This window comes from Mauremys reevesii, linkage group 6 (assembly GCF_016161935.1).
Source record: "Mauremys reevesii isolate NIE-2019 linkage group 6, ASM1616193v1, whole genome shotgun sequence".
NCBI lineage: Eukaryota > Metazoa > Chordata > Testudines > Geoemydidae > Mauremys > Mauremys reevesii.
In genome coordinates, this window is record NC_052628.1 from 35,464,630 (window position 1) to 35,478,067 (window position 13,438).

At 42.7% G+C, this 13,438-nt stretch overlaps 1 protein-coding gene across 16 annotated transcripts in view; it reads right to left on the bottom strand.

Moving 5' to 3' along the window:
* Positions 1-13,438, bottom strand: part of PDE4D (phosphodiesterase 4D) — a 1,085,833-nt gene that overhangs the window by 167,764 nt on the left and 904,631 nt on the right. For all 16 annotated transcript variants that reach the window (XM_039543145.1, XM_039543146.1, XM_039543150.1 and 13 more), the window contains one exon: positions 1,741-1,814. In XM_039543145.1, coding sequence (XP_039399079.1) covers positions 1,741-1,814 — 74 coding nt within the window. The remainder of the gene's footprint in view (positions 1-1,740; positions 1,815-13,438) is intronic.

Below are 13,438 nucleotides of genomic sequence, written 5' to 3' on the forward strand. Positions count from 1 at the left end.
CTTTTCATCTATTCTTAAACTGAATATTAAGAATGTTAGATGAGTCAGAGGGTTGACACTGGATAATCTAGAGTTAAGCTCCTCAATTTATGCAGATTATGTACAACTGGCAGACACATTTGAATTAATTATGATAATCTTTGCTACCTTGTAAAATTGGTGGAGTTGACTTGGACTTACAATAAGCACCAAGATGAAGTGATTGCATTTTGGAATAGGGACAATAAATGTACTAGTGATGAAGTCATAAAACAAGTACAACAAGGAGTCCGGTGGCACCTTAAAGATTAACAGATTTATTTGGGCATAACCTTTCGTGGGTAAAAAACCTCACTTCTTCAGATGCCTGGAGAAACCTCACTTCTTCCATGCATCTGAAGAAGTGAGGTTTTTTACCCACGAAAGCTTATGTCCAAATACATCTGTTAAACTTTAAGGTGCCACCAGACTCCTTGTTGTTTTTGTGGATACAGACCAACATGGCTACCCCCTATACATAAAACAAGTAGAATCTTATGTGTATATAGGAAGCTTAATCAGCTACAAGTGCTGCAAGAAATTGATGAAATTATGGAGTGATAAAAACATTACGTTTGGTACCAAAGTGAAAATGTATCAAACTAGTGTACTAACTATATTACTCTATGGATGGAAGCAGCTGCATTAAATGAAACAGACATCAGAAGGCCGGAGGTAGTAGAGAAAAAGGGCAGGTGTAAAATGCAACGATTTTAAGACAAATGAAGATGGTAGAAGGAGAGTAGGATGTGAAATTAGGGTATAGGATTGGCTACAACTGAAAATATTATGATAGCGAAACTGCAGAAGACCAACAGTGATATGATGCCAGAGAAAATAATGCAAATGCAATGACGGTCAGTCTGACCAAGAAGCTGACTACAAACTAGATGGCTGGACTTTGTTTGCAGGGACATGGCCAGGCAGGGCTTAATGGAGGAACAAGCCAAGGACAGGAATGAATGCCAACACTGTTAACTGCTCCCTGTGTCTACAAAGATGCTCCAGGATGAAAGAGTGTCAAATTATTTTAGAAACTAACAATGCACTATAAACAACTTCTATCTTGTAAATATAGTGACAAGAAACCCAAGTTCTACTCATAATTTACAACATTAACCACTATCCAGAACTCCTTAATGGAATTACTGCTGTCTATTACATGATTTCTTTTTTTCTTAATGTAAAACAGGTTCCACTGTTGTTAATTGAGACCACATTTCTGTAGCAATGTTGGAAAAAAATGTTGGATGTGTTATTTCAGTTATATAATTAAACTTCAATAGATACGATTACCGTATATTTTCAGACAAAGATTTCACTGTCCTGGACTGAATAGGCAGAATTTTAGGGTCAGATCCTGCTAGAGAGTTGCCATGTGTGTAGTGGTTCACACACTTGGATACAGTTGCAGGATCCCTTACACATGACTAATTTGATGCAAGTCACAGATATTAGAAGTTACTTCCGAGTTTAAATAATCACATTGTAAGTAAGGTACTGCAAGAGAAAATGATGGCTGTTGGCTTAGTTTTAATGTTTAACACTGTTATTTCAAAATATTAATAGAAAATTAACTGGTCCTATCATTTGATATCATTTGGGGCTTTTACAAGTCTAACAGCACAGGATGCACTCTGAAATCTAAAGACATTGCCCTGAGTTTTAACATTAATAAGCACCACTCCAAAAAGTTCAGAGGGGAAAAGAGTCTGCACTCACTTGTTGGGTGCCCGATCTGGTAAGTTGGTTAATGCAGCAAAATTATTCCGTACAGTACGCAGGCTGGCCAGCACCTGGAACAAAGAAAGATGTTTCATTCTAAATTCTTGCATGTGATACTGATTTATTGCCACTCTGCTATGTTAAAGGCAAAAGAAAAACACATTAGAAATGGATTATAAAAAGTTTCCAAGCTTGCTTTAATGTCTGAAGACTGAACATTATTTAACAATAAATCTTTTGTAAAACAAGAACAACAGTTTATTGCTTTTCCCCCTTCACTAAACAACTCATTATTTGTTTAAAGACAGACTTATTTGAAGAGGAGGAAAGTTTTTCACAGAATGCAATTTAACTCTCCAAAATGACCAAAAAATAATTCATGTTTTGAGAAGAATGGCCCACTAATACCTAGCACTCCATAAATAAAAATGATTACATGATTTTCCATTTGCACAGCAGCAAGCTTTTACATTTTACATCCAGTTTGAATAAAATGTAGTGAAAAAAGTTACCAAATTCATATGCCTTGCCTATATGAACACTTAACACATATGTGTGTAGGAAATGCTAGATCTGAATATAAACAAAGGATAATGTCTAGATTATGGGCACACATGGACTAGAATGGGGCATGGACAACAAAAATTAGAAGAAAAGATTTGCTGCTTTTAAAGAAAGAAAAAAAGAATAATCAAAAGAGAAAATACTAGATAGAATTGAGAAAAAAAGACTATGAAGATATTGTAGAAAGACAGGGTGAGCTGGAAGTGGGAAGGGAAAAAAGGACTAAAGGAAAGGAGAGAAGGTAAAAATAAGGAAAGATACGTGCTTGGCTTTATAGTGAATTTATATTTAACTTTTATAACCTTCTATTCTACTCTTCTAGCAGATATCCTATATATGCTGTCTGTGGAGGAGGGGAAGAAGGGGAAGGGATGTGGTGGCTAGCTGTATTTTGAGTAACTATGCTAAAATGGCTAGATATTTATCTTGGACATATAATTACATTATTGATTATCTCTAGGGGACAGATTCTGGCTGCTCCTGTGCAAGTGGTGAGGATGAGGGGAGGGAACATGGAGCCCTTTCCTAGTTGTGCAAGGGACAGCCAAAATCCCACTCTTTGAACTCCTTAAGTGGAAAGTGTAGCAGATCACAGCACTGTGAATATTGCTTGACACATCCAAAAGGCCACCACTTCTTTCTCAAACCGTGCACTAGGACGACTAGGTGATGTTCTGAGAACAATGATAGTGCAGGAGATGCATGCTACACTCCCAGAAAGGTGCTTCTCTATGTGCTCCCCTCAGTCCCTGCCAAAGCATTCTACAGCACCCTGCAGGCAGATTGCTTCTGGCATCTGCTGCAAATGCACCAGATCACCAAACACACCCTTACAGTGGCTACCAGGAGGCGGCAACCTTTCAGAAGTGGTGTGCCGTGTCTTCATTTATTCACTCTAATTTAAAGTTCTGCATGCCAGGAATACATTTTAACATTTTTAAAAGGTCTCTTTCTATAAGTCTGTAATATACAACTAAACTATTGTTGTATGTAAAGTAAATAAGGTTTTTAAAACCATTTAAGAAGCTTCATTTAAAATTAAATAAAAATGCAGAGCCCCCCGGACCGGTGGCCAGGACCTGGGCACCGTGAGTGCCACTGAAAATCAGCTCACATGCTGCCTTTGGCACGCATGCCTTAGGTTGCCTACCCCTGGGCTATAGGTTTAAAAGTAACAATACATTAGTTATTAGCTACAGTGAATTCTAGAGTTAAATAATTTTAATTCTCTTGTTTGCTAATTATCTAAAAATATTTATAGTTCTGGCTTTTCTGTTTGTTTTTCCTTCCAATGGGAATATTCCCCTGTATAAAAAATTACCCTTGTGTGTAAGTGTTTGTAGGATTGAGGCCTACAGGGGAAACCAATTAATAAAACTTAACCTCGCTCTTCTAAGTGAACACACCTCTGCTACACAAGATTTAATCACTGAATATAACTGTTGTTCATTTCAAAATCAAAGCATAGGCAAATGTGTGATCATGCAAGGAATGAAATCCACTATGCCTATTTTTAATGTATCATGCTAGACTACTACAGAAATAGATCAGACCTAACTTTTAAAATAATTCCAAAGTTATTTTATTTTTAAAACTGGAATGCATAGAATAAGTTAATTACAATAGTTTCATTACATTAAAATATGAAAAAACAAACAAATATCCTACTAATAATGATATATTATTTATTGTTATAGCATCCCTGTTCTGGTAAAAACAGTAAAATATTATTAGGTATGGGCCAGATTATGCACTACACAGATTATGCATAGTACCCTGTTTTACCTCCAATAAAAAAATAAGCGGTTGGTAGGCTTTGGCCTTTACTGACTACCTTTAATAACAATTGAGCTACCATCACCAAGTGGTTTAGAGTCACATGAAACAAAGCCTTCTGCAAAACTGAAGCAATTAAGGAAGCCTAGAAATAAACTCAGATCTGTTCCAAATTCCATCACCCAATTTCAGCAGTGATGACTACATTAACTAAAATTTATTGCTGTGTTATTTGCATAATGAAATGTATCTAACAAGAAAAAAAGAGCTCTTTCTGAGGAACATATTACAAAGGTAAGTGGGGGGATGTGTGACTGGGATGATATGTGTAGCTTATATAAAGTGCCCAATTCCAGAATCTTTATTAAGGCCCCAATCCTGCAAGCTGATCTGCCTGGGTAGACCCCTGTGCCCTCTCAGAGCCCTAGTGATGTCAACAGTGCTCTGCATAAACGCAAGGGTTTGCATGTTCAGATCCTTTTGCAGGATGAGGGCCTACATTTTTATTCAATCCTTAACTCAGGCAAAGTTCCCCTTTAAAGCCAACAGGTGTTTTGTCCCAGTACAAAAATCAGTCAACCTAACCTAGTCTGTCTGCTTACTGTTTTCCTAGGGAGCTCACAACCTGTCTTATTTGAATGTTATATAGTATAATTAAGATTGGCATAAAGATATATAGAAATAGTAAATTTGATAATGCATCAACTCTTTTCCAGTCCTAAGGTGGAAGTTTTCCTTACTGGGCCAATTTTTCTCCAGATATAACTCAATTCAAGTTAATAGAGTTACAGCTATAGATAACTTGGCCGTGTGTGTGTGTGTTGGATTCGATTCTTGTTGGGGGCCTAATAGGACTAGGAGGAATATTGCAATATTTTCTGTTGCTATTTCAGCTGTAATTCCTTGTGTTCAGTTATTGTGGGAAAGCATTTGCAATTTGGCAATCTGACAATGGTCAGGCTCAGTCTTTTCTCCTCCAATAAAAGGAGAATAGAGAAAACCTTATCGCCAACTCTCAAGACTTTCACCCAATGCCCTGTCAGCTGCATGGTTTCAGAGTATCAGCTTTTATGGTGGGTCATGAATGACAAGATGATCTCTAATGCAGGTAGGTGCCAATCCAGTCCTGACAGACAAATTTGGATCCCAGGTAAACACTGTACTATTAATTAGCTCACTCAAGTTCTCATAACTATATTTTATTAATATTCATTTTGTGACACAGAGTCATAGACTTTAAGGTCAGAAGGGACCAATATGATTGTCTAGTCTGACCTCCTGCACAACACAGGCCGCAGAATCTCACCCACCCACTCCCACAACTAACCCTTAACCTATGTCTGAGCCACTGAAGTCCTCAAATCATGGTTTAAAGACTTCAAGGTGCAGAGAATCCTCCAGCAAGTGACCCAGGCCCCACACTGCAGAGGAAGGCGAACCCCCCGCCCCAGGGACTCTGCCAATCTGCCCTGGAGGAAAATTTCTTCCTGACACTAAATATGGCAATCAGCTAAACCCTGAGCATGTGGGCAAAACTCATCAGCCAGACACCCAGGAAAGAATTCTCTGTAGTAACTCAGATACCACCCCATCTAACATCCCATCACAGACCACTGGGCATATTTACCGCTAATAGTCAAAGACCAATTAATTGCTAAAATTAGGCTATCCCATCATACCATCCCCCCCATAAATTTATCAAGCTTAGTCTTGAAGCCAGATATGTCTTTTGCCCCCACTGCTCCCTTTGGAAGGCTGTACCAGAACTTTACTCCTCTGATGATTAGAAACCTTCGTCTAATTTCAAGTCTAAACTTCCTGATGGCCAGTTTATATCCATTTGTTCTTATGTCCACATTGGTACTGAGTTTAAAAAATTCCTCTCCCTCCCTGGTATTTATCCCTCTGATATATTCATAAGAGCAATCATAACTCCCCTCAGCTTCTTTTGGTTAAGCTAAACAAGCCGAGCTCTTTGAGTCTCCTTTCATAAGACAGGTTTTCCATTCTTTGGATCATCCTAGTAGCCCTTCTCTGTACCTGTTCCAGTTTGAATTCATGCTTCTTAAACACGGGAGATCAGAACTGCATACAGTATTCCAGATGAGGTCTCACCAGTGCCTTGTATAACGGTACTAACACCTCCTTATCTCTACTAGAAATATCTCGCCTAATGCATCCGAAGACCACATTAGCTTTTTTCATGGCCATATCACATTGGCAGATCATAGTCATCCTGTGATCAACCAATACTCTGAGGTCCTTCTCCTCCTCTGTTACTTCTAACTGATGAGTCCCCAGCTTATAATAAAAATTATTGTTATTAATCTCTAAATGCATGACCTTGCACTTTACCTATTAAATTTCATCCTATTACTATTACTCCAGTTTACAAGGTCATCCAGATCTTCCTGTATGATATCCCGGTCCTTCTCTGTATTGGCAATATCTCCCAGCTTTGTGTCATCTGCAAACTTTATTAGCACATTCCCACTTTTTGTGCTAAGGTCAGTAATAAAAAGATTAAATAAGATTGGTCCCAAAATCAATCCCTGAGGAACTCCACTAGTAACCTCCCTCTAGCCTGATAGTTCACCTTTCAGTATGACGCATTGTAGTCCCCCCTTTAACCAGTTCCTTATTCACCTTTCAATTTTCATATTGATCCCCATCTTTTCCAATTTAACAAATAATTCCCATTGTGAAACCGTATCAAATGCCTTACTGAAATTGAGGTAAATTAGATCAACTGTGTTTCCTCTATCTAAAAAATCTGTTACCTTCTCAAAGAAGGAGATCAGGTTGGTTTGGCATGATCTACCTTTTGTAAAACCATGTTGTATTTTGTCCCAATTACCATTGGCCTCAATGTCCTTAACTACTTTCTCCTTCAAAAATTTTTCCAAGACCTTGCATATTACAGATGTCAAACTAACAGGCCTGTAGTTACCCAGATCACATTTTTTCCTTTCTTAAAAATAGGAACTAAGTTAGCAATTCTCCAGTCATACGGTACAACCCCTGAGTTTACAGATTCACTAAAAATTCTTGCTAATGGGCTTGCAATTTCATGTGCCAGTTCCTTTAATATTCTTGGATGAAGATTATCTGGGCCCCCCGATTTAGTCCCATTAAACTATTAGAGTTTGGCTTCTACCTCGGATGTGGTAATATCTACCTCCATATCCTCATTCCCATTTATCATCCTGCCATTACCCCTAAGCTCCTCACTAGCCTCATTAAAGACTGAGGCAAAGTATTTGTTTAGATATTGGGCCATGCCTAGATTATCCTTAACCTCCACTCCATCCTCAGTGTTTAGCGATCCCACTTCTTCTTTCTTTGTTTTTTTCTTATTTATATGGCTATAGAACCCTTTACTATTGGTTTTAATTCCCTTTCCTAGGTCCAGCTCTACATGGCTTTTGGTCTATCTCACTTTATCCCTACATGTTCTGACCTCAATAAGGTAGCTTTCCTTGCTGATCCCTCCCATCTTCCACTCCTTGTAGGCTTTCTGCTTTTTCTTAATCACCTCTCTGAGATGCTTGCTCATCCAGCTTGGTTTACAACTCCTGCCTAAGAATTTTTTCCCCTTTCTTGGGATGCAGGCTTCTGATAGTTTCTGCAACTTTGACTTGAAGTAATTCCAGGCCTCCTCCGCCTTTAGCTCCACAGGTTCTTCAGTCCAATCCAGTTCCCTAACTAATTTCATTAATTCTTTAAAGTTAGCCCTTTTGAAATAAAAAACCCTAGTCACAGATCTATTTTTGTTTATCTTTCCATTTAGTTTGAACTGAATTAGCTCATGATAGCTCAAACCAAGGTTGTCCCCTACAACCATTTCTTCTATGAGGTCCTGACTACTCACCAAAACCAAATCTAAAATGGCATCCCCTCTTGTTGGTTCAGCAACTACTTGGTGAAGGAATCCATCAGCTATTGCATCCAGGAAAATCTGAGTCCTATTATTATTACTAGCACTTGTCCTCCAGTCTATATCTGGGGAGTTAAAGTCTCCCATGATCACACAATTCCCATTAGTATTTACTTCATTAAAAAAATTTAAAAGGTCTCTATCCATATCCAAATCAGATTCTAGGGGAGGCTCTAGTAGCTTTCTTCCCCAATGCGATTTTTGCATAGACACACTCTCTCTTATCCATTCCATCACTTCTTATTTCTTTACAGTCTGCCTCATCATTGATATACAATGCTACTCCACCACCTTTACCTTTATTTCTGTCTTTCCTAAACAGCACATACCCTTCAATACCTATACTCAAGTCATGACTACTATTCCACCATGTTTCTGTTATCTCTATAATCTCTGGTTTCGCATTCTGCACCAGTAGCTCTGGTTCCTGCATTTTGTTACCTAGGCTCTTTGCATTAAAGTACAAACATCTTAATTTTTGCCGTTTGGCTTCACTGACATTCTTTACCCGATTAGGCCCAGACATTCTACCACCAGTATCACCTATTAGTCTGGTATCTACACTACCCTTCCTCCTCATGTCCATTCTCCTACCCATGGCTGTATCCTTTCTTACTTTGTTTTCTTCCCCCTCAACGTTAAAATCTGGCGTGGAGATTACCTGGACATCTCCCAACCATCTTCCCCAAATTCCTAGTTTAAAGTTCTCTTAATCAGTTGCGCCAGCCTCCATCTTAGAAGTCTATTTCCCTCCCTAATCAGGTGAAGTCCATCCCGAGAGAACAATCCTCTGTCCATGATTGCCTCCCAGTGACCATACATCACAAAGCCTTCCTTATAGTACCACTGCCTGAGCCAGTGAGGGTAACCGATGAGTCTGAGACCCTCGGTGAGTTAGGGCCTGTCTACCCATTGCATGCGAAGGCTGGATCCGGCTGACTGAGGAAACCTGGTTCAACGGTCAGGAAGGCGGTGACAGCAAGCGTTGTGGAACGCTCAAGAGCATGACAAGACACGTAGGCGTCCTGGTCATCCACTGCGCCCTGCCCTATCTCCAGCCGTCTTGACTCTTGTCCTGCCACTGGATACAGATAGGAACTGGGAAGAGAGAGTGAGGTTTACGTTGCGCAACTCTCCCTCACTTTAATCCAATTCACGCGCAAGTCTCAACATCATATCATATCACATCATATCAAGTCCTGTGGCGATGGGCGAGCGACGAAGCAGCGGGTGTGGATACACTGGGAGTTGTAGCTGCGGACCTGCACACAGGCGGCTCAGGTATAATGGTCGTTCCTCACTGACCAAAGCAGCAGTGGAGCTCGGTGTTTTCTTGAGCGACTGAGCAGCCCTATTCAGGATTGCACTGCTCACCTCCGTAGCATGAGGAGGGGGCTAGAAAAGGTGCCCTAAACATTGCCTGCTTCACCTTACCCTGGCCAGCATACCGCGGCTGGCGGGGATGCCATAAAAGGGGTCGAACAAAAACAAAACTTAGAGTGACACCGATCACCATTGGCACATGGAATGTGTGCACGCTACTGGACATCACAGCAGACAGACCGAAGAGAAGAACAGCACTTGTCGCCAGAGAGCTCGCACGCTACAACATTGACATTGCAGCCCATAGCGAAACTCGCCTTGCTAATGAAGGACAGCTGTCCGAGTCAGGCGGAGGCTATACATTCTTCTGGAGTGGCCGCAGCAGTGATGAGCGTCGCGAATCTGGAGTTGACTTCGCCATCAAGAATCATCTTGTTCGGAAACTTGCCAGTTCCCCCAAGGGTGCGAATGACTGACTCATGACAATGCAGCTTCCGCTTCAAAAAGGAAAATAAGCTACTCTGATCAGCGCATACGCTCCCACAATGACCAACCCAGAGGATGTGAAGGATAAATTCTACGAAGAACTAGATGCTCTGCTATCATCAGTGCACCGCACAGACAAGCTGATCCTGCTTGGCGATTTTAACGCAAGAGTCGGATGCGATGCCGCAGCCTGGGAAGGAGTCATCGGTAAAAATGGAGTGGGAAAGTGTAACAGCAATGGCCTGTTACTGCTGAAAACTTGTGCAGCACATGACCTTCTGATCACCAATACGGTCTTCCACCTCCCTACCCGTAACAGGACTTCGTGGATGCATCCCCGTTCCAAGCACTGGCATCTGATCGACTATGTCATCATCAGGAGAAGGGACAGACAAGATGTCAGGGTTACAAAAGCTATGTGCGGCGCTGACTGTTGGACGGATCACAGGCTCATAGTATCCAAAATGAAGCTCCGTATCATGCCGAAGAGACGACCACAAGGCTGTAAGGCTCTCAAAAGGATCAACGTGTCGAAGCTGAAGAATAGCCGCATCACTGAAAATCTAGCGGAAGACCTAGAGAATGAGCTTGCTGATCTTCATATTGAAGATGACGCTGAGAAAGACTGGGAGCGATTCCACAACACTGTCCATACAGCTGCATCTAAGGTATTGGGGCCCTCCACACGCAGACGGCAAGACTGGTTTGACGAAAATGATGCAGAAATCCAGGCCCTACTTGCTGAGAAGCACCGCCTGCATCGTGTATATCAGAACGACCCATCCTCAGCAGCAAAGAAGACCGCCTTTATCAACGCTCACAGAACAGTACAGAACCGACTGCGCAAAATGCGGGACTTGTGGCTGAGCGCCAAAGCAGATGAAATACAGGCATATGCGGACAGGAACAACTATAAGCAGTTCTATGAAGCCCTCAACACACTCTATGGTCCACAGTCTTCTGGGAGCTTTCCCCTTCTGAACTTTGATGGCACTGTGCTCCTTACAGAGAAGACGCAGATTCTCCAGAGATGGGCTGAACATTTTGAAGCAGTTCTCAACTGCCCCTCAGTCATCAATGATGAGGCCATTGACAAGATGCCCCAGGTTGCAGTCAATGATTCCATGGATGCTTCACCAGAAGAGGACGAAGTGAAGAAAGCCATCAACCAGCTGTCAAGTGGCAAAGCCCCAGGGTTAGATGCCATACCAGCAGAGGTGTAAAAAGTCGGTGGACCCGTGCTGCTACGGAAACTCACTGAGCTGTTTCAGTCCTTCTGGAAGCAGGGATCCATTCCACAGGAATTTAGAGACGCGTCCATCGTGCATCTCTATAAGAGGAAGGGCAATCGCCAGGTATGCGACAATCACCATGGAATCTCGCTGCTCTGTACAGCGGGGAAAATTCTTGCACGGGTTCTGTTGAACCAATTGATCAGTCACCTGGAGCAGGGCTTACTGCCAGAATCACAGTGCGGCTTCCGCAAGAGATGTGGGACTATTGACATGATCTTCGCTGTGCGTCAGCTACAGGAGAAATGTCAAGAACAGAATTGTGAACTCTACACAACTTTTGTGGACCTCACGAAAGTGCTCGACTCTGTCAGTCGCCAGGGCCTGTGGAGGATCATGTCAAAATTCGGCTGTCCAGACAGATTCATATGAATGGTACGTCAATTTCATCACAGTATGATGGCTCGTGTCCTGGATGACGGTGAAACATCTGAGGCCTTCCCAGTCACCAACGGCGTCAAGCAAGGGTGTGTTTTAGCACCCACTTTGTTCAGCATGATATTCTCTGCCACTCTGACTGATGCCTTTCAACACTGCACTGAAGGAGTAGGCCTGAAGTACAGAACTGACGGGAAACTATTCAATCTGAGGCGACTGCGTGCCATCACCAAGGTGAAGGAAACTGTACTTCGAGACTTTCTCTTTGCCGATGATTGTGCTCTGAATGCTAGTACAGAGCCAGAAATGCAAGCCAGTATGGACAAGTTTTCATCTGCATGCAACAACTTCGGTCTCACCATTAACATTAAGAAGACTGAGGTCATGCACCAGCCAGCTCCCCATGCTCCGTACTCAGAACCGTCCATCACTGTAAATGGACAGAGACTCCAGGCAGTGGACCACTTCACGTACCTGGGCAGTACCCTTTCCCGAGCAGTGTCAGTCGATGATGAAATAAACTGCAGAATTGCTAAAGCCAGCTCTGCATTTGTCCGATTGCGCTCCAACGTCTGGGAACGTCGAGGGATCAGCCTACCAACGAAGCTGAAGGTCTACCGAGCAGTGGTGCTTCCAACTCTGCTGTATGCCTGCGAGACATGGACTGTCTATCAGAGTCATGCACAAAGGCTCAATCACTTCCACATTTCCTGTCTGCGAAAGCTTCTAAAAATCAGATGGCAGGACAAAGTGCCCGATACTGAAGACCTTATCAGAGCCAGTCTGCCGTCAGTTCACACACTGCTGATGAGAGCCCAGACCAGATGGGCCGGACATGCCATGAGAATGTCAGACGAGCGCATTCCTAAACAGCTCTTCTATGGAGAACTCACCCAGGAAAGCGCTCCCATGGAGGACAAAAGAAGCGGTTCAAGGACACGCTGAATACCTCTCTGAAGTCCCTCGAGATCAACACCGCCACATGGGAAACCCTCGCACTGAACCGTCCAGCATGGCGCAGCCTCATTCACACAGGCAGTAATACCTCTGAGACGAGGTGTACTGCTGAGGCTGAAAGAAAGCATGAGCTGCGCAAGTCCAGAGCTGCCCGCACATCATCGACAGTGCCATCACATGTCTGTCCGACGTGTGACAGGATGTTCCACGCCCGAATCGGACTGATCAGTCATCTTCGGACGCAGAATCCGGTCATCGAACGAATGAGTTGTTGAGGTCTTCATCGACAACGATGGATGAACATCACTGCCTGAGCCATCTGTTGATCATCATGATATTATCACACCTTTGTTGCCCTTCTCTAGGAAAAGGCAGAATCCCGCTGAAGATTACCTGAGACTCGATTTCCTTAAGCATCTTCCCCAGCCTGGCATAGTCTCCCTTGATATGTTCCAGTGAGAATCTAGCCGTATCATTTGTTCCCACATGAAGGACAATCAGGGGATTCTTTCCCGCTCCCGTTAGGATCCTCTTTAGCCTTAAGTCTACATCCCGTATCTAAGCACCGGGCAGACAGCACACCCTTCTGTTCTCTGGATCAGCTCTGGTTACAGGCCTGTCTATTCTTCTCAGTAAGGAGTTCCCAATCACATAGACCTGCCTTTTCCTGGTGATGGTGTGATTCTCTGGTCTATCCCCTGTTCCCTCTGGCTGCAAGTCCTCTCGATTCATATTCTCCCTTGCAATCCTCCGCAACCCATCCCGTATCCTCCTGGGGCTCATATTTTGTGTTATCTCCATTGACTCTTCCCCTCTTCCTATAGAACTAGCTGCTCTTCTCTTCTTCCTTGCCCTTCCACTGTCAGTGACCACCTGCTGTGTCCCTTTTTCATTTTCCAACTCTGCAAAAATGTTCCTGAGCTCTATTGCTCCTTCACTAGCCCGTCTTTTCCTCTGCCTGGTTCTCTTAGTCACATGCTTC